We start from the raw sequence: 22,637 nt of genomic DNA on the forward strand, positions 1-22,637 counted from the left end.
GGCAGGATTTTGGTAAAAGTCCAGGGGCCTCATTTATAAAGCTTTCTACGCACAAAAACCTTGCGTAGACAGGCAGAATGTGCGGTCAAATGTGCGGTGGCAAAACGGTGGTATTTATAAAAGAATTCTTTACGGAGAAGTGTGCGTATTCCCACGCAAACTTTTCACCATGCGTAGAGCTACCGCAAGGTTTTCCTGACTCGGGGAATCAGCGACACTCAATGGCAACACCACGAAATAAAGCTCTGTCATTGGAAAAACACATATCCTTGTGAAATGCATGGCACCCAATATATTTAATCAATTACATGTGCGTACCTATTGTTGCGAATATAGGCTACTGTTGTCTATGGCATGCAGTAATGATGTAGGTTGATGTACTTATCAAGTAGGTCTATACATGTTTTGGTTATATTTTTACATGTAATCTTATAGTTCTACTCTATAATAATATCATATACGTCGGGAGGTGTGTCCGTGAGTGGCCAGCGGGAGAGCAAAGTCAATATTTTAGGCTGTGTGTAAAAAGTAGTTTTGTACAAAGTTAAGGCCAAACATATTAATTAAAACTAAATATTTCGTTAGATAAAATCATGTTATGAATTTAGCAAATTATTTTATGCATCTCTTTCCCATAACAACTAACCCTCGAAGTTTAAACTATAATCTGACGTTGTTGGAAATGTGTGGATCTCACAGAAGGGGAACAATGCTTTGGAATAGACTATAGACTAATGCATTATTTCACTTCTCACAACACATTTTATATAGGCCTACATATAATCCTACAGGTTCGCTACGTGATATTTCATACAGTACAAAGTTGGGCAAAACAGTTTACCAAAGACTATAACGACTGTACCAATCATGATATGTGATCAGCGCGCGCGTGTGTTTGTGTTTTAGTGGCAGTTACAGCGACGCATGGCACGGGCTTTCTTCCTTCCCAATCGCTTTCTTTGCGGCTGGTTGCCTCCCTTTTTTCCCCATGTCAGTCAAAATGTCGTGCTTATTAAGATCATAACATCATCATATTCAGGGGCTATTTAGCATTCGCCATGTATGGTAGATTGTGGGATGAAACTGGGAGGTGAAGTGGAATGACACGGGCGGAGATCGTCTGCGCACAATTCACCGCAGGTGGATAATTATAAAGGGAAGATTGCGTGCAACAGTGCGCCGCACAGTTTTATAAATCTCAACTTTTTTTTTGCGCAGCACATTCTTGGCTTTGTGCGAACGCAATGTTTTGGGAAGGTTTCTACCAGTGGAGGATCTGGAAAATGTTACATGGGGTGGCGAAGGGGGGGCAGGAGGTCTTGGCAGGGGGGCATGGGAGGACGGTAGCGGGAATCCCCATATATATTATATTGATCATCATTTCTGATAAAATAAGACATTTGTAGCCTATATCTTAAGCCTACATAGCTTACCCTATAGGCCTACAACACATTGCTACAACAGAAAACAGGCAATCATTGAAACATGTTATTTTGAGTGACATGACATATCATTCTAGTCTAGTGGAATTTATATGGAAGGAGAATAACAATACAGTAGTTTAGGCTGGGACTGCAGTCAGACCCTCTGCCTACCTTTCACCTGCCTGCTGATCACTACCTGCCTCTGTCCCTCTGTCTGAATATAAAACCTCCTCTTCATCCCTCACTTTTATTTCTTCTTTTCCTTCACTTATTTATTCATTTCTTATATGATTAAAGAAAACATTTCCTCAGAAACATTTTTTTTGTCGTTACACTCATAGCTCCAAAGAAAAACCTACTGTTCTAGTTGGGCTTACCTGGGAATCTTATCTACAGTCTGATCAGGACATTAAAATATCTCTTTATCATTCATCCAAGCGAATCCATCATCTTGTTCAGTGAATTGGAAACAGAAACTAAGACAAACTGTGTGTGAGAGTGTGTGTGTGTGTGTGTGTGTGTGTGTGTGTGTGTGTGTGTGTGTGAGTAAGTGAGTGTGAGAGAGAGAGAGAGAGAGAGAGAGAGAGGGAGTAAGGTCTCCTTACAGAGGCAATGTGCCAGACTCACAATTTCAGTTGATTAAAATTTAAAAATAACGAAACATGAAAAGTTGAGGTTAAGTTTGTCTTAGTTTCTGTTTCCAATTCACTGAACAAGATGATGGATTGGCTTGGATGAATGATAAAGAGATATTTGAATGTCCTGATCAGACAGTAGATAAGATTCCCAGGTAAGCCCAACTAGAACAGTAGGTTTTACTTTGGAGCTATGAGTGTAACGACAAAAAAAATAAATTCTGAGGAAATGTTTTCTGCGGGTGAGCTGCAGGGCTTATGTACATGTATAGTGTTTGAAGTATGTTGTGCAATGCTAAGTATGATGTACAAGGCTAAGGAAGGGGGGGGGGGGCACCACAAAGCATCACAATTCAGAATCCCCCAAAGCATTACAATTCAGGATCGGTTTGAATAGTGTGTAAGTTACACATACAGTATTACAGGAGAGAGAGAGTATATAATAGTTTATTGTAAGGGAATTTGGTGACAAACTTAACCTCAGTCTTTTCATGTTTAGTTATTTATACATTTCAATCAACTGAAATTGTGAGTCTGGCACATTGCCTCTGTAAGGAGACCTCTCTCTCTCTCTCTCTCACACACTCACAACTCAGTCGTGCGCTGGAATGGTGCACAATATGATAATAGTGGGAAACAGGTGAGTGTGTTGTTTTGGCGCTGACCTGCTAATCACTACACTACCATTCAAAAACTGTGAAAACAGCAATAGTCAAAAACTTTAGGTGACACGTTAATCTGCAGTGACAATCCGCGAGTCGCGGCCGATAATCAGTGTGATTGTCAGTGTGATCTTCCCGTTTTCTGTTTAGTTTTTTCTGCCTCTCCAACTTTAGGTCCCTGTCATCAGATTACAACACGATTCAAATGAAAGCTCTCGCGCTCTAGCGCGTGCTCGAGGGGGCGCGCACTGGAGCGCCTATAGTGTGGGGAGGAGGAGGCGAAGGAGCGGGATGCGCCTTATCACTGACGTGCTTCTGTTATTGATCATATCATATACACAAACGCTGTTAAATACAGAAAAATGCGACTCCAAATAATTTTCCCTCGAACGCTTTGGCGCCCCTCTAGTGCGGCGCCCCTATGCGCCGCATATAGTGCATACCCACTTTTTGCGCCACTGGGGCAGGGCATAAGATTAGATTCATAATTATTTAATTTTGTTCAATTTATTGTTTGTTTCAATTATTTGAGTGCCTTGTTGACATAGTGGCGGTTTGTTCTTACAAGTACATTTTTGAGAATGCAAAAGTTAGGGGGCAGCTGGGGGGACAAGGCTCTTCAGTGGGGGGGCCGCTGCCCCCCTTTGCCCCCCTGTAGAACCGCCCCTGGTTTCTACGCACACCTTTATAAATGAGGCCCCAGATTTGTTTTGTAGATTGCTGGCCTCCATCCATCATACCCCAAGCCTTGTCTGCATGTCTTCTTTATGGTTTGTTTCCAGACAAATGTCCTCTGACTTCTGGACAAGAGTTTCCTGTAGGCAAGACAATAACGAAAAGAGAATTTTGAAGTGCAGACAATTCATTTAGACACCATCTTCCAACAATGGGCCACAACCACTAAGAATGGATTGCTCTTCTAATAGCTCCATTAAATCTGCTCCGTTTTAGCACAGTATACTATCCACTAAGGAATTTGCTCTAACAATATACCGGCGCTAATACGCCCACATAGTTTGACAGCTGCGCACAGTTTGCCCTCGTTTAGCGTCTACGTGAGTAAGCGGGCAGGCCCGACACGGAGAGGAAAACCAAAACAAACTTATCTTACGAGAAAAAGAAAAGAGAAAAGAGACGCTGCTTTGTTTACTGTTACTAAAATAAAATAAAAACGACCTCAGCGAGGACATTCTCATCCCACTTCTGTGCTGGAGCATGTGATGCAACATTTTTATCCACGCCTTTACCTTTTTTTTGTGTTACCTACCACATAATTATTATTATTTTATTTTTTTGCTACCTACTACATAGATTTTTTTTGGTGTGTTACCTAACACAATGTTTGTTTGTTGTTTGTATTACCTACTACATAGGTTTTTGTTGTTGTGTTACCTAACAAGTTTATTTTTATGTTACCTACTACTACTACTACTACTACACAAAAAAAACGTATGTGTTGGGTAGCACAAAGAAAAACCTATGTAAACGTATGTCAGTGATTCTTGAGAAGTGGGACAAAACAGGGTGCAATGTTGAAAAAATACAAACCCTATGTTTAGGCAAATTAAATTACATGTATGTATCCATCCATCAAAGCTATTGAGCTGAGCTTTGACACAACCTCCCAGCTTTTGTCCTTTTTATCAAAATGGGCTTTTTACCTGGCTTCTCCTTTTTAACATGGGCTTTTTAGCTTGCCATTCCTTATTTTGTGTCAACACCGTCAGACACCAAAAATACAAATTCACCGTGCGTTCCGAATCGCATACTTTCTATTAAATATGTAGAAAAAATATGTAGGATGTCCCGATTCTTGTGGCCAGATTTAGGATGGTTAGAGGTACCCAGATGTCCTACTTCATCTGGCCAAGATTGTTAGTGTTGAAAACAGCATCCTATTTGGGCGATTCTGACCCACAGTCTGGTGCGCACGTGAAGTGACGTCACATCGACGAAGCCTCCATATGAAAACAAACTGGGATGCAACGGATATAAAAGCAAAAGGCAAGATCAAGGAGCTATGTTATGATGAAATAAATGAGTAAAAGTATGTCCCAATAGTATGCCTACTGCATCCTAACTAGATTCTTTTTATCATAGTATGTAGAATAGAAAAAAGAAAGAGTATGCGATTCGGAACGCAGGGTCATTTTCCCTCAGTTAATGCTAGACCCATGAGATGTATAGTGATCACAAATATTCACCAAAACTGATGGAGCCACAAAAAATATTTTCAAAATGTATATGAATATAATTTTTTTTGACATCTGACGGTGTTGACATATTTAACGTTTCAAACAGAACAAATTGAGTTTTTCTAGTAGCCATTTGGTTTTTCTGTTGATGATGAAATTGTAAGTCGGTGTTGACATATCAACACATATCAACTACAACACTTATCAGAGCCTGTCTGACTTTAATGTAATCTGCAGAGGTAGATTGTGACAAGAGGTCCTTCATAGTGACAGCTGCCCCTTATTTTGGCTGATTTTCTTACATTTTAAAGCTCCCATATTGTGCAAATGCACTTTTCCGATGTTTTTGAACATAATTATGGGTCTACGGTGTGCCTACAGACTGCCAAAGTATCAAAAAAAAAGAAAGCTCTCTCCTTTTCTCACTCTCCCCTTTTCTGAAACCCTCCACCTCTCCACCCAATATACTCCAGTCTGAATTCTCCACATTTCTGACGTCAAAAACTGGAAAGCCAGAAGCTTCCACTGTGCAGTCCACCCCCCTATTTCTTATTGGTCCATGGCCCCGAGATCCTCTCGAAAAATATTCCTTCACCCCCTTGTTGTTTGCTTGTTGCTAAGCGACAAGATGCCTGTAGTACGGCAAAACATGATGAATGTTGCATAATCCACTAATTTATCTTAACCACAGCAGCCTCGTTTTTAATAACACAACGGATAGGAAGCTACTTGTGCTTTTTTTCAAACAGTGAAACTGAAATAAATGTTTTTATTGGTATTTTTGCCTGACTGGTGTATAGCTATTAGCTTTGGGACAAGCATTCAGCTTTTGCTCATAAAAACATATTTCTATTCCCCACACCAGTCTGGAAATGCCTCGTTTTTAATAGGACAAAGGGTTGGAAGGTATACGGAAGAAGTCTGACTTTGAAGATAATTTTTTCACTGATTTTAGTGGTATTGTTAGCAGCTAGCTCCCGAGCTAGCTTCGCAGTAGCCACCATCTTTTGCAGCATTTTTATTGTGAACATGCCGTTTCCATTAGCGTGTGGCTGTCAGTGCATCTGTATGAACTAAGGTTGCGTTCCGAATCGCATACTTTCTACTATATAGTATGTAGAAAAAAGATTTAGGATGTCCCGATTCTTGTGGCCAGATTTAGGATGGTTAGAAGTACCCGGATGTCCTACTTCATGCGGCCAAGATTGTTAGTGTTGAAAAGTGCATCCTAGTTGGGCCTATTTGTGACCCACAATCCAGTGCGCACGTGAAGTGACGTCACATCGACGAAGCCTCCATATGAAAACAAACGGGGATGCGACGGATATAAAAGCAAGAGGCAAGATCAAGGTGCAATGTTATGATGAAATAAGAGAGAAAAGTACAATCATATGAAAAAGTTTGGGAACCCCTCTCAGCCGGCATTATAATTGACTCTGCTTTCACACAAAAAAGATAAAAGTGGTATGTCTTTAATTTACCAGGAACAGCTAAGTACTGGGATGTTTTCCAAACAAAGATTTTTTGAAAAGCAGTATTTAGTTTTATGAAATTAAATAAAATGTGAAAAACTGGCTGTGCAAAAATATGGGAACCCTTGTGGTGTTGCTGATTTTAATGCATGTAACACCATCTAAAACTGAGGACTCTAACCACAGAATTGGTTGGATTATGTTGTTAAGCCTTGAACCTCATATAAAGGTCTGTTTAATCATGATACAAGGTATTTTAGGTGCCTAAATGCAAGTTCCACTTCTCTTTGACTCTCTGCAGAAGTGAGACAGAATGCGATCATCAAAACAGCTCCCAAAAGATCTTGAAAACAAAGATTATTCATTGTCATGGTTTAGGGGAAGGCTACAAGAAGCTTTCCCAAAGGTTTCAATTGTCAATTTCTACTGTAAGGAACGTTGTCAGGGAATGGAAGGACACAGGCACAGTTGCAGTTAAACCCAGGTCTAGCAGACCAAGAAAAGTACAAGAGCAGCATATGCGGCGGATTGTGAGAATGGTTGCACACAACCCAAAGATCACCTCCGAAGACCTGCAAGAACATCTGGCTGCAGATTGTGTATCTGTACATGGTTCTACAATTCAGTGCAATTTGCACCAAAACATCTGTATGGCCGGGTGATGAGGAGGAAGCCCTTTCTGCGCCCACGCCACAGATACAGTTGCATGGAGTATGCAAAAGCTCATTTAGACAAGCCAGCTTCATATTGGAAGAAAATGCTTTGGACTGATGAGACAAAAATTAAGTTATTTGGTCTTTATAAAAAGCAGATGTTTTGGTGCAAATTGCGCTGAATTGTTGAACGATGTACAGATACACAATCTGCAGCCAGATGTTCTTGCAGGTCTTTGGAGGTGATCTGTGGGTTGTGTGCAACCATTCTCACAATCCTCCACCTATGCCGCTCCTGTTTTTTTCTTGGTCTGCCATGCCTGGGTTTAACTGCCACTATGCCTGTGTCCCCTGACAACGTTCCCTACAGTCGAAATTGACAATTGAAACCTATGGGAAAGCTTCTTGTAGCCTTCCCCTAAACCATGACAATGAACACTCTTTGTTTTTCAGATCTTTTGGGAGCTGTTTTGATGATCGCATTCTGTCTCACTTCAGCAGAGAGTCAAAGAGAAGTGCAACTTGCATTTAGGCACCTAAAATACATTTTCTCATGATTAAACAGACAATTCTATGAGGTTCAAGGCTTAACAACATAATCCAACCAACATTGGGCCGGTTTCGCAGACATGGATTAAGCCTAGTTCTGGACTAAATTGTACTTTCAATGGACAATCCCCATTCAAAATTCCATTTAGTCCAGGACTAGGCTTAATCCATGTCTGTGAAACTGGCCCTTTGTGTTTAAAGTCATCAGTTTTACATGCTGTTACAGGAATTAAAATCAACAAAACCACAAGGGTACCCATATTTTTGCACAGCTAGTTTTTCACATTTTATTTTATTTCATACAACCAAATACTGCTTTTCAAAAAATCTTCGTTTGGAAAACATCCCAGTACTTAGCTGTTCCTGGTAAATTAAAGACATACCACTTTTATATTTTTTTTTGTGAAAGCAGAGTCAATTATAATGCCGGCTGAGAGGGGTTCCCAAACTTTTTCATATGACTGTATGTCCCAATAGTATGCCTACTGCATCCTAACTAGATTCTTTTTATCGTCGGATGTAGTATGTAGAATAGAAAAAAGAAAGAGTATGCGATTCGGAACACAACCATAGTCTTTCATGTAGACAAGGATAGGTCATGTCAAACTGTTCAAAGTGCGTTACTAGCACTGGACTTGGTTCTTCTCATGGGTAGGCTAACTGCGCTAACAGGCCCAGCAAATACGTCATCATTGTTTACAAACAGACAGAGGGCGGGCGAGGCGTATCTGGCTTAGCTTCCGGACAGGGGGCGGGGGCAGCTCAAAGATTGTATATTTACGAGGGGAGCTGCAGCTCTTTTTAAAAAATAGGCCATTGTGAGATTAGCTGAACATCAGCATAGTACGATAAATTATCTGAACGTTTTTTTCAGCAAACAATTAAAGAAAAACGTATTAGGGACCACTAAGACCATATAATATGGTGTATAATAGAACCCAAAAGTGTATAATATGGGAGCTTTAATGGATTGTCTGACGGTGGTGTCAAAAAGTGTCCCACCACTTTGAAACCTTATAAAACATGAATGTGTTGTAGAAAAACAGTGATGAGAGATTATTTAGTGTTGCTTTTGATAAAAAAAGCTCTTTTTAAATCATTAAAGTAAATTGTTAATAGGTTTTATTGCATATGAAAGATTGAAACCTTCTCTGAGGACACACTGTTTTGGACGTTGTGAGAAGATAACAAGTGATATTTGACATAATAATGATGAAATTAAATTTAAGGGGATAATTGTGCTCCAGACATTCTATTCTTAATCCCTAATAACATCTACAATTTTAAATATTTTTAAAGATAACAGCAGTTACATATGGAAGACGGCCTTTTGTTCTCAAGAATCACTAATGTGTTAGGTAGCACAAAAAAAACCTATGTAGTAGGTAACACATATATATGTAGTATATACTACAAATGTGTGTACCTTATTGTAAAGTGTTACCCAGAAACTGCTGTTCTACTGAGATTTTCACGCACAACCATCTCTTTGGTTTACAGAGAATGGTCAGAAATAAGAAAAATATTCAATGAGCAGCAGTTTGTTAGTGTATATGAAAAAGCCTTGTTGAAGTCAGAGGAGAATGGTTCAAGATGATAGAAAGTCAACTGTAACTCAAATAACCACTTGTTACCCAGGTATGCAGAATACCATCTCTGAACGCACAACACGTCCAATCTTGAAGCAGATGGGCTACAGCAGCAGAAGATGGTAGGGTCAGAATTTGGCATAAACAACATGATTGCATGGATCCATCCTGCCTTGTATCAACGGTTCAGGCTGGTGGTGGTGTAATGGTGTGGGGGATATTTTCTTGGCACACTTTGGACCCTTAGTACCAATTGAGCATTGTTTAAACACCACAGCCTACCTGAGTATTGTTGCTGACCATGTCCATCCCTTTATGACCACAGTGTACCCATCTTCTTATGGCTACTTCCAGCAGGATAATGCACCACATTACAAAGCTCAAATCATCTCAAACTGGTTTCTTGAACATGACAATGAGTTCACTGTACTCCAGATCACCAGATCTCAACCCAAGAGAGCCCCTTTGGGATGTGGTTGAACCAGAGATTCACATCATGGATGTGCAGCCACCAGATCTGCAGCAACTGTGTGATGCCATCTTTTTATTATGGTAAAAAACCTCTGAGGAATGTTTCAACACCTTGTTGAAAGTATGCCACAAAGAATTAAAGCAGTTCAGAAGGCCAAAGGAGGTCCAACCTGGTACTAGCAAGGTGTACCTAATAAAGTGGCCGGTGAGTGTATATTAAGATTAAGCAAAATTTAGTACAAGCTTTCCATACGCGGTATTTGCTCAAGTAAAACAGCCTGTTGCATTTAGCGCTGGCCTTTGAGGATAAGGTGCAACTCGCAACAAGGCTTATTTGCCTAGGAATGGAGCAATGTTGCGCTGGATTTTGAACATTCTCTCATTTAAATACATTCAAATGAGAGAGGTGCAACATCTGCACTGTCTGCTCCACAGGACAGTGTCAGTGCAGTCTGGTGCATTTCCGCCTTTGCACGTCCTCTGTGGATACTTAGGGAGCCATTTTTTTCTCTCATTTTCATAGGTTAAGCAGCCACAAAAGCGGCTAAATCATTTTAGTGGATGTGGCCCAAGGTCTGATCAATTAAACATTTAGCAATCTTGTAATGTTTTCCCTCTAGCCCGTAACAAAAAAACTAAACAAAAAAAAAATACTTGTGAGTCATAGATCAACAAAATGGTAAAAATCAGAAGGAGGAATTTCCTGAATGTCCTTCTCTTGCCAGGGACCAGCTACAGTACACGACATGTTTGATTGGAAATCAGCATATGCAAGTTAAAACCTGTCTGACTCACTATGAGGGAAATTAAAAACACTGGATTAATGGACACTAAAGCAATCTGAACAGGGGCCTTTCTTGTCCCCATGTACTGATATAAATAAAATAAAGCTGTTATATATTATTTGTTATAATGTGCTTTGGTTGTAAAGTTCAGGTTTTATCCTGCACTTCCTGATCAACTACCATATACAGTGTCGTGCGAAAGTTTGTGAACCCCTTGAGCCTTTTGGAATTTTATTTATGTTAACCATTATTAATTAATTTTTTTCAATACCAGTATTTTTTATATGAAATAACAGATGTTTGTTTATCAATTCAACATTTTTCTTTTCCAGAAATCAATGCACATTTGTCTGGGGACAGCTATAAATTAATTCAAACAAAGTTTGAGCTCCATCGGTCCACCGTGAGGCAAATCATCTACAAATGGAGAGCTTTAAGAGTGACTTAACATCTGCCTAGAAGTGGACTTCCTTCAAAAATATCTTCAAGCGCCACAAGAAAAGTATTTTTTTAGTTAAAAGCCAACCCACACATTACATCTAGTGATTTGCAGACCTCTCTTGCAACATCTGGGACAGATGTGCATGGTTCCACAATAAGAAGAAAACTCAGTCAACATGGCTTTCAAGGGAGGGTTGCTGAAGAAGCCTCTGCTCTCAAAAAAGAACAAAACTGCTTGTCACAGCTTTGCCAGAGAGCACCTGGAGATACCTGAAGTCTTATTCTGTGGACAGATTAGTCCAAAATTTATCTGTTTGGTCATAACCAAAACCGCCATGTTTGGGCAAAAACGCAACTCTGCCTACCACCAACAGAACCTTCTCCCAAGTGAAGAATGGTGATGCAAATGGTCTGCAAATCTCCAGATGTAATGTGTGGGTTGGCTTTTACCTGAAAAATCCCTTTTCTTGTGGTGCTTGAAGATATTTTTGAAGGAAGTCCACTTCTAGGCAGATGTTAAGTCACTCTTAAAGCTCTCCATTTGTAGATGATTTGCCTCACGGTGGGCCGATGGAGCTCAAACTTTTTTATACGAATGTATAGCTGTCCCCAGACAAATGTGCAACATCAAAACTCTATTCCTGAGATCCTCTGAGATTGTTTCCCCTTTGAGCATGTCTGATCTGTATGGGTTCAGTTTGGTGAGCCTAAACTGACCTGGTTTTATCTTTGTTTTATCTAGTGGCGCCCAATTTCTTCCCTAAAGATCTCTCATTACATTGGTCTATTTCATCAATCAGTTTGGCCCACCTGATTGTGTTTACCTTGCTCGATTTAAGCAATGCAGCCCAGGGTTCACAAACTTTTGCACATACAACATTTGTCAAATAATTTGTTTTATCTATTTTAACAATTGATTTCTGGAAAAGAAAAATGTTGAATTGATAAACAAACATCTGTTATTTCATATAAAAAATACTGGTATTGAAAAAAATGTATTAATAATGGTTAAAATAAATAAAATTCCAAAAGGCTCAAGGGGTTCACAAACTTTCGCACAACACTGTAAGTCTGTACCTCTGGCAGTGGTGAGGCCACAGGTGATGGCTTCCTCTGTTTGCCACCATGACAAAAGCGGCACAGAATCCACTTAAACGTCCTCCGCATCTCATCATCTCGCAGGGAATAGATGATGGGATTGACCACAGAGTTGCACTCTGCTATCACCAAACAGAACTTCTCATAGTCGTTGGCGTGGCTGGCTTTACCCAAAAGCCCGTCTAGTAGGAGAGTCATGAGGCCAGGCGTCCAGCAGATGATGAAGGCACCTACAGAGACGTGGGCTGTTAATAATGGCCGTAAAAGAGTCAACAACAAACACAATCTTCAAAAGCATGGATGCAACATTACAACAGTCGTATCAAAGTACAGCAATGTTAACTGCCAGTTAGAACATAATTACCTCCAGGAAATGAGTGAGCAACCAAAGACGAGAAATGTGATTTTGATTTCACTTCAACACAGGAAACAAACATGTAACTTAAAAAGACCCATGGTAATCAGACAAAGTCTGACAAACACACTTTGCTTGAGCTGTAGAACTGGTTTGTGGAAGGCTGCAGGTAGCCAGTAGCATAAATAAATACAAAGACATTTTCAATATTTTATCATCACAGTTAGTGTTCTCAGAGGGACCCACTAGTGCTGCTAACATACAAACAACTTCTCACCCAGAACCATGGAGATAGTTTTCATCAGGTTGAAAACAGTTTGGCGCATCTCTGTGGAGTGCCGTGACGCATAGCGGGTTTGGTATTTCACATAGATGAAGATACGGGTGTAGATGGCCACCATGATAAAGAAAGTGAGCAGGTTGAGAACTGCCCAGAAGATAAGGAAGCGGCGGCTGTAGAGAGGAGCCACGGTGGAGCAGTCCTCCACATTACACTCACAGTTCCAAATGGTTGAGGGCACCAGACCCATGATGATGCTTACAGCCCAGATGCAGACCATCAGCACTACCACGCGCCTCTTGGTCATGTTGCTGTGCAGCTGCATGGTGATGATGGTCTGGTGGCGCTCCAGGGCCACAGCCAGCAGGTTGGCGACAGAAGCTGTCAGGCTGATGTCAAGCAAAGCGTTGCGGATGTACCACTGCCCCTTGGAGAGGGTCCTGGTCCGGGGGCCAGTGTTCAGCATCAGGTTGGCATAGGCCATACCTGCAAACAGGTCTGCAAAAGCCATGTTGCCCAGGAGATAGTAGATGGGGAAGTGGAAGCGGTTGTTCATGAAGATGGCCACCATCACCAACAGGTTGGCCAGGACTATCATGAGACACACCGTCAGGCCCAGGCCCATCACTATTAAGTCCCGTGGCGTCCACTCTTCACTGATCAGCTTCCCCGACAAGTTGTAGAAGAAAGAGACATTGCGGCTTTTGTCGCAGGTATTCCACACACTGGTCTCCAATGCCATTACTGAAGACACAAAACAGACATTAAGGGTTATGTTTCTGTTGTAAACAAGATGCAAATTATTTGTTTAATACATAGCACATTCACTATGTGTGATGATAACCATTGTATTCCCTCAAATATCAAACCTTTACAAACCACTTGAAAATGGTAAATCAAAGCTTAAAACAGGTTCAATTGAATGACAATGCATTTAATTGACCCCAGTTTACTGAACTGTGGATTTTTAGAGTCAGGACACTTGCTGTGTTCACATGGCCGGATCTTTTCAACCCAGAGATTGTCAGTGTGATCAGGACACTACAAAGACAATCAACAATAGAAAGTGAATATAAAATCAGGCTATGTACAGTAGCCTACTTATTTCAAAAGTGCCTGTGACAGACAGTATACTGAGAGATGACCACTGTGCCGGGGATGTGTGGATAAAACAGCTTGATAAATGAACCTTGTGAATGTACTTTATAGTTTAAATAATGGCTATCACAATTTAACAGACATCAAAGGTGACATCTTCAAATGTATAGTTTTGTCCAACAGTTAAAAACCTGAACCAACTCAGCCAGCAATGAAACAGAAGAAACAGCAAACCCTCACATTGAAACCACTTGGCTCAGACGGTTCATATTTGGTATCTGAAAATTAAATCATCTTAAAAACGATTATTAAACAATTCAACACAGTTTTACTCGTTTTTTTATAGTTAACCTATCGTTAGGTTTTTCAGTGAAACGTGCTTGTTCGCATAACAGCAGATTTTCCTCCAGATTTTCTACAGTGAACGTATTGACAGTTATTATTATGAATTACTTGCACCTTACCTAAGTTTTTAGCGTCGACTCCATTTAGACATGTCCGGTATGAAACCGGAGTAGCTAGACGCCATTTGAGGAAACAAAAGTGTTTCAGTTGCCTTCACGTCTGTCCATGCGGCGGCCAGCTTCAATAGGACAAGAAGACGCCTCTATGAATCACTTGTCACTCAGATCATCTGGATCTGACAGGTAGTGGTGCTGCCTTCAATCGAAGCCTAAATTATCGGAAAACACAAACTTGAACACACATAATATACGTGGACTCTTTTCAATTCAACTCATTATGTTTTGAGGGCAATATAGGATAATAATTGAATTCGACTTTTTGAGCTTTTTACACTTTTACATTTTTTATACTTTTTTTATGAATAATATTGGTATTCATATTCACGAAAGTAGCCTACTATTGTTATATCAGCCTATTGGAAATGATCGATACTCAGCAGTGATGTTTAGTTAGTTTTATTTTGAATGCATTTTCCGGAAGTGTTAGTTGTGTCTTTTTGACGCTGCTCTACAGTGTAGCCTACTTAGAGTTCACTGGAAATGTGGAAACATTCAAAACAATTACGTAAGCCTATATCAGGAATGAAAGAGTAAGCCTTTAATTGCCATTGACATTTCTTATTTTTTATTCTGTAGGCCTATTATGCAGAGTATTCATATAGGCTAGCCTAAATATTAGTAGGCTACAAACGTTCAAATGATTAGGCTACAGATTACTTGTACACTTTGTACATTATACATAGGCTAGTCTCGCAAAACCAGACCAAACTACAGCAAGTACTATGATACATAGGCTAATAAAAGTACGATGTAAGGCATTTATTTGACCAGTTATTCTGGTGAAGGCTTATCCTCGACGTGTGTAGAATGATGTGTAGTTGCTGTCATCTAGTGGGCACAGTCGGATACTGCAATGACACAAGGTGCCAACACACTGCACACCGCGGCGCGGCGGTTGGCCGCGCGAATCGCAGGTTCCGCGCCGCGTGATAATTTTGGCTCATTTGTGTCCGCCGCCGGCCGCCGCCCGATGACTCATTGAATGTGCACGCCCAGTTTCTTCCCGCTATTTACATCTCTCTCATCATCGTCGTCATCCTCACTGATTTGTTTTTGTTGGGAGCGTCTCTGAAGTATTCTGCCTTCATCATCTCTGCCATCGGCCCTTGTATTGGTCTCACTGCACCTCTCACACATTTCTCCCCGCCACCTGCCACCCAAGCTTCGTAAACACACCCACACATGCGCCCACACACACATACACACACAACCCGCCCACACACACAAACACGCACATATGTATCCATGGCCATGCATACACACTCACGCCGGCATATCAACATGTAGAGAAAACCCAAACAGATTTTCCCTTTTTCCAGATTTGTTTTCATAATACCTCTGATATTGTTGTGATGTTTAGGGAAATGTTTGGAAGTGTCAGTTGTCGTATTTAGTTTGCATTGTCTCTGCATATTCACTCATCTGCAGTAGGCTACATCTTCCCTGGCTTTCTCTCCTTCTCTATTCTATAATGTGAGTCTATTCCTTGCTCCTTTTACTAAAAGGTGTCTCATTAAACTGCTGTCATATCGATGTGTTGGAACTTTCTCCCTCTCTCTCTCTCTTTCTCTCTCTCTGTCTTTTCCTTCTTTTTTCCCTTCATCCCTCCTTTCCCGACAGCACCGCCAGCCAGGTTTCACGTGTCTTGTAGCTCAGCAGACTCACCCGAGTGACGTCAGGAGGAGCTCAACGCCGATTGGCTATCGCGGCGCGGCCGGCGGCGAAAAGTTCAATATTTTCAACTTCTGCGGTGGCCGCGCCGCCCCTGGCCGCACCGCGTGAACCGCTCGCCGCCGGCCGCAGATTCGCGCGGCGGCGCTCGAAATACATTGACTTTCTATGTAAAGTCGCCGCGCGGCGATGTGCAGTGTGTTGGCACCTTAATACGACTGAAATATGCCCTTCTGCCCGCCTGGTCCTTCTAGTGCCCTTCTGCCCGTATGGTCCTTATAGTGCCCTTCTGGTGCCCTTCTAGTGCCCTTCTGCCCGTCTGGTGCCCCCATGGTTGAAAAAGTGTTGCTAAAGTGCCCTCTATGGTGGTGAAAATGAGAGAAAGTGCCTTATTGGCTGCCCTTTACACGTGAACAAAAATTATTGAGTGCCCTAGGTTGCCCCTCCATACAATAGGCCTAAATGATGATGATGTGCCCTCTGGAGCAAGAATATGGCAAACCGAAAAAACATGTTGTGGTTAGCTAATGAGGTGCAGACATTCCTCTCTTTGGTAGCCGACGAACGGGGAATGCGAAAGAGGCGTTGCTTTCATGTGGCGTCGCTATGACAAACAGCTACATCGAGTGGTACTTGAATCTCCACTGGATAACAAAGCAAAAAGCGGATTAAGAGTATGTCCGTACCCATAGTGGAAAAGCGCAATTAGACGCCAAGTTAGAAAAACGTAATATTTTCAGTTTGCATAATCCGTTTAAAATGTATATACATTTTTTGGGCGTTTAAGGTGCGGTCCTCATTCAAGTGTAGGTTATGTCATGCAAGAGAGACGATAATAGCCAGCTATCACCTCTCATTTCCCCATGGCCCTGACAGCTACAACTTTTTCCGCACATCGCATTTTCTACAGTCTAATTTTCACTTAAATGTTAGTAAAAATTAAAGCAGCAAGGGATTGTCCTTTCTTTGGCTAAGATGTGAAAGTGCACAATGATGTGAACAACTCATTTTGGTGTTTATAAAGTCGCTAGAATAAGGGGAAACAGTGTCTTTGAAGCAAAACATTTTCTGGGGTGGGGGGGGGGGACCCCAGAACCCCCTTTTAATTGTATGAGCCCAACTATTTTTTCTTGGATGTAACAAGGCCCGAACGGGACCTTCATGGCAGCGCTTGCTGAGGTTAGGGGATAGGGCCTTCCAGGCAGCGCTGCCTTTAAGGCTCCGTTGGGGGAACAAAACACCATTGAGTTTGAAAAGCCACTGTGACGCTGGTGGGGCCTGTGTTGTCCAGAATGTGCCCTTTTTATTGTTTCGCCCCTGCCCTTCAAACTGTCTGAGTCCGCCACTGCCTGGCAGAATCGGCTGGACCAGGCTGACAACTTAACTCCTAACCCAAAATTTAGCTTCATATTTCGGTTTAGGAGTTAAAAAATATTAGGTGACGAGATCTGCAAATAAAGCCGGTCAAATATGCCTATTTACACCCCTATTAAACAACATTTCATTTTTGCTTAGCCTTAGTGCAAATAAATAAATAAACTGATTAATTGACAATGAACTGCCCTCCACTCACGTTCACATCAGGCAGTCATTAGCCTCGTTTGAGTAGACTTGCGAAAATATGATGCGCGTCAGCATTTTTGCAGCATTTTTGCTGTGGCTCAGCAAGACGCGCGTTATAATTGCGCAGGTCTGAGCAAGACGAGATTAGCCTCTCAAACGAGGCTAATCTCTAAAGAGCCTTGGCAGGGAAAAAAATAATTATATATATATATAGGGGAGAACGGGGGAATCTGAGGCATGTGAGCCACCCCCTGTATCTAGGCAACGGAAAAAAATGTTGGTCATGTGAGATATACAGTACAGGCCAAAAGTTTGGACACGCTCAATGCGTTTCCTTTATTTTTATGACTAGTTACAATGTAGATTCTCACTGAAGGCATCAAAACTTTGAATGAACACATGTGGAATTCTTTGCTAAACCATTTCAGGTGACTCCCTAATGAAGTTCATTGAGAGAGCACCAAGGGTTTGTAGCGCTGTCAAAAAAGCAAAGGGTGCCTACTTTGAGGAATCTAAAATATAAGACCTATTTAAGAGTCATTTCACACTTTTTTGTTAAGTACATAATATGTCCCTTCAAAGTTTTGATGCCTTCAGTGAGAATCTACAACGTAAATAGTCGTGAAAATAAAGAAAACGCATTGAATGAAAAGGTGTGTCCAAACTTTTGGCCTGTACTGTATGTTTTCAAGCCCCTCTCATTTCCCCATGGCCCTGAAAGAGAGGACCTCATGGTGCTGTGGTAGGCATAATTTTTCACCAAAATAGGTATTTTGCATGTAAAAGTAAATTTTCTTGCTGTCAACTTAATCAACTGTTGTGCCAAAGCAAATGTATTCACGTAGAAAAACTTCTATCATACGTGTTGATGAACTACCAACATATAAAAACCATGTGATGATATTAGCTAAAGATTAGACTGAAATGCTAAGAGAGGTAGTTTTTTCTCAAATTGTGGTGGTGGGGGAAAGTGAGCCAAATGCGGTAAACAGAATTTCGTTGTTTTGGTACAATGACAAATAAATCATCTTGAATCTTGAATCTTGCTGTGGGGGAAAGTGAACCACTGTCTCACGTTCCCCCACCATGAGGCACAAGTTAAGTTTAGTCTTAAACATATTTTAATGTAATATTACATAACATATGTTTTATTTTAATGTCATACACATTGTAGAAAAGCCATCATGCCAAGGAAATACACCAGGAAGACGACCTGGGGCAACCACACGGAAAGAGCACCTTATCATCTTTCCCTGTAACCTTCAGGGCTGGAATGTAGAGTAGGCCTAGTTGTAGAGTATGACAGGCTGATGTTATAATCCAGTTGGGTCTTCTCCTGTGTTCTGAGTCCCAGGCTGTTCTCGCTGGTTCTGATTTTCCTATGCTTTGACCCCCAGACATTGGCTAAATTGTATTTACTGTTACTCTTCACAATATGCATTTAGTTATTGTATATTTTTTATATATCTATTTTTGAATGTATCAATATTAAACCTTCATGCTGACATACTGCTTTTTACAATTTCAAATGACAATAAAATAATTTTTTGAAAAAAAAAATGCTTCTAGCTCAATTATATGGCAAATAATTGGTTACATTGTATTTAGTCTTACTCTTCACAATGTGTATTTATATAGAATATTGTATATCTTTGTATGTATTTCTAAATGTATCCATATTAAACCTATGTGCTGAGCTCTAGGTATTAAATTGAGGGGGTGTTGTGCGAGAGGTGGGCAATGCAGGAGTATATGGAGTACTGTATATCCTTTTTTATGTATCTTTCTATATTAAACCTATATGCTGACGGAATGCATTTCTCGGGTGAAAGAGACACACAGAATTTGGTTTATTTTCTATAAAAGAGATGAGTTTATTCAATGATCTTAACAGACTGAATCAGAGACCTCAATAGACAACTCACATACCAAACCATAATTGAGGAATATGTTTCAACAAAAGAACCAAAACAGAACAAACAACAAAATAAAATACCTGAATAAAGCAAACTCTGGGCTGAGCTGCAGGTCAGCACATTCTCTGAAGAACTCATGGCACATTATGTGCAACAGTTATTGTGAGAAAGGAAAAAAAGAGGAATGAAGTAATTTTTTTTACCCTTTCAAAACCAGTCTAATATTTAAAAAATCTATACTCATATATGGTGGACTTCATAGAAATTAAAAAGGTGACTTAAGCACAGAAAAAAGTTCTCCTGAAGTACTGTTTACTCTCATGAATAGAATGCTTATCTACATTGGGAAACATGCCTCCCTGCACCACACACTTAAAAACAAAACAGTCACACAGCCTTCCAAATTTACACAGTCACACTCAGACAAGACTCAAACGCTAGTGTGGCGACGCTGAAAGATATCTACCAGAAATCTGCTGATTAAACAGAATGAGAAAGTAGTTGTCAGGTGTGTACACGGATAGAAGTCCAGCTAAAACTAAATTTAAAACCCGAATATTGACACCGGGTAAAATATAAAATGTTGTTTTAAACGTTTTTCTTCTTTTTTTTTTTTTTTTTTTATACACAAACTTTCAAAAATCTGCCCTCCCCATTCAAATATTACACACCCCCCCACCCCATCCCCCCCAGTTCTTACTCAACCCTTTTCTAAACCCCCTCAAAGTGTAATATAAGCCAACAAGAATTGCAATACAATACAGGCACTGGAGAAAAACACCATAAGAGACACATGAAGAGGACAAGATGCATTCAGATTCCAAACAATGTCTCCAAGAACAGAAATATAACTCACATCCACTATTATTCAAAAAGAATGAAGATAAAAAACTAAACGCAGCATTTTCCACTTAATTTATTTTTTTATTTTGTACTGTCGATAGTGTGCCCCTCAGTGATTTAGAATACTATTTGATGCAGAAACTAACCGGGAGCCCCTTTAGCTATTTGTTTTACTAACCTGATTCAAGTAACTACATAAAGGTGTTAAGTGTTTGTCTTATTCTCTTGATTATCCCCTTCCTGCCTCCAGCCTGGTGACATTGGTTCAAAACCTTTAGGTCAGATCTGCGTTCACACACAATCAGAGCACAGCAAGGGGCTCCTCATCTACTCATATCTTAACTAATCCAGTAGTGTGACTGTTGTGAACAGGCCAATGATATGGACATTTCCAACATTAAGTCTCATAATGCATAATAAAAATAATGGTGCAACACTTGTAGTGAATTCATATTCCAACCAAAGGCTGGACCTTTCCCTCCTGTTTGCAAGTTCCTGTTGTAGCTTTAAATGAAAAATACAAGGCAGGATGAAAACTTGAACCGATTCTGTCTTTGATAAATACTTGCTTGAGCAATGCATATATTCAGGTTGTTTTTATCAGTAGCTACCTACCAGGTTTAAGGACAAGTCATTTAGCATAAAAGATAATGGGTTGTTTGGCATAGACATAGGAGTGTGTTGATGATTAAAATACCTTAAGAGAAAAAGAAAGATCCAAAATAAACAGTTATTGTAGTATAAGAAAATACTTCTTTACAGTAGATACTTGATGATGGGAAAAAGGTCTGCACTGCTCCTTCACCCGTCTGTAAATGTTATTGGTTTGTCCATGTGTGCAGGCCACAGAAGATAATGGTCTGTTTAGGAAAGAGGTGTAAGGCAAACTGTACCTTCTCTGCTGAGAAATATACATGATTTACAGTATGAAAGTTGCCCCCCACCCCTCAACCTTTTCATGTGTTCACTTACAACAATCAAAACAAAACAAAACATAAAAGACCAGTCTTCGCCACTGTCCGACAGCTGGCAGTTTTAAAATGCCTCTGCGCAGTAGTTCGGTACATTATCAGAGCATTTTCATAGATATTGGGGATGTCTTTTCTCTTGCGATTTATTGTTGCGCCCACGCACAGAATAAGAAGCAAGTGTGAGAAAGGCAACTGTGCCAACAGGGGGGTCCTCTTTCTCCTAGTATAAGATATCTGGCAGGCAAGGCCAAACTCCAAGGAAATGACATCCAAAACAACAAGGTTATTCCCATGTCTTGTGTGTGTTCAGTCCACAGGGACAAAGCCAGCTATGACTGCCTGTGCAGCGTTCTCCTCATGCTTCGAGGGCCTGTCACCTCCAGATACAGTCCGTGTCGCCAAATCTCTCTATGAGGAACTTTACATCATCCAAGTCTTTGTTTTTTTTGCAGATGCGTTTCAGTTGCTCCCCTCCTCAGAACAGGTTCTCCTCAAAGATCGCCATTAAGTCACTTTGGAAATTCATGTCAATAGTTGCTGCCATCTGGAGAGAGAAAAGTCATTCCTTCACATACATACTCTTCAGAGCATCTTTACATGTGTTGCTTTGAAGGCAATCTTTTCATTAGTTAGCTACCATTTCAAATGTGTTACTGCTCCGGTGTTTGTTTTCGCATTGAGACCTTAAACTATGGTGCACATCTTTTGACGATTCATTACCTCTTGTATTATATGGCAAATTGCATAATATATATCAGTGATTCTTGAGAAGTGGGACAAAACAGGGTGCAATGTTGAAAAAATACAAACCCTATGTTTAGGCAAATTAAATTACATGTATGTGTCCAACATATAGTAAGCTATTGAGCTAAGCTTTGACACAACCTCCCAGCTTTTGTCCTTTTTATCAAAATGGGCTTTTTACCTTGACATTCTTTATTTTGTGTCAACACCGTCAGACACCAAAAACACAAATACATTTTCCCTCAATTAATGCTAGACCCATGAGATGTATAGTGATCACAAATATTCACCAAAACTGATAAAGCCACAAAAAATATTTTCAAAATGTATATGAATATAATTTTTTTTGACATCTGACGGTGTTGACATATTTAACGTTTCTTAAACGGAACAAATCGAGTTTTTCTAGTAGCCATTTGGTTTTTCTGTTGATATTAGGTGCTAGTATGAACTACTTAAGGAAAATAAAATAATCGAAACATTTCAAATAACTTCTTCAAAAATGGTAAGTCGGTGTTGACGTATCATGGTTGTGACGCAGGACTTTCAAGATTTGGAATGTAAAATATTCTAAAACTACAACACTTATCAGAGCCTGTCTGACTCTAATGTACTCTGCAGAGGTAGAATTTGACAAGAGGTCCTTCAAAGTGACAGCTGCCCCTTACTTCGCCTGATTTCATTACATTTTAATGGAT

General features: G+C 40.4%; 2 protein-coding genes across 5 annotated transcripts in view; both read right to left on the minus strand.

Moving 5' to 3' along the window:
* Positions 1 to 7: 7 nt before the first annotated feature.
* On the minus strand, positions 8 to 14,280 carry lpar2a (lysophosphatidic acid receptor 2a). The gene is made up of 4 exons (XM_080043193.1): positions 14,172 to 14,280; positions 12,607 to 13,353; positions 11,954 to 12,204; positions 8 to 3,536 (listed from the first exon to the last, which is right to left on the minus strand). Exons 2-4 carry the CDS (start codon positions 13,349 to 13,351, stop codon positions 3,456 to 3,458), a joined length of 1,077 nt encoding a protein of 358 aa, XP_079899319.1. The 5' UTR covers positions 13,352 to 13,353; positions 14,172 to 14,280; the 3' UTR covers positions 8 to 3,455.
* A 5,790-nt stretch (positions 14,281 to 20,070) lies between these two features.
* Positions 20,071 to 22,637, minus strand: part of brd4 (bromodomain containing 4) — a 65,479-nt gene continuing 62,912 nt past the window's right edge. For all 4 annotated transcript variants that reach the window (XM_080044142.1, XM_080044140.1, XM_080044141.1 and 1 more), the window contains exon 19: positions 20,071 to 21,739. In XM_080044142.1, coding sequence (XP_079900268.1) covers positions 21,671 to 21,739 — 69 coding nt within the window. In that variant the 3' untranslated portion in view covers positions 20,071 to 21,670. The remainder of the gene's footprint in view (positions 21,740 to 22,637) is intronic.

Source organism: Ammodytes marinus, assembly GCF_949987685.1.
Source record: "Ammodytes marinus genome assembly, chromosome: 16".
Taxonomy (NCBI): Eukaryota; Metazoa; Chordata; class Actinopteri; order Uranoscopiformes; family Ammodytidae; genus Ammodytes; species Ammodytes marinus.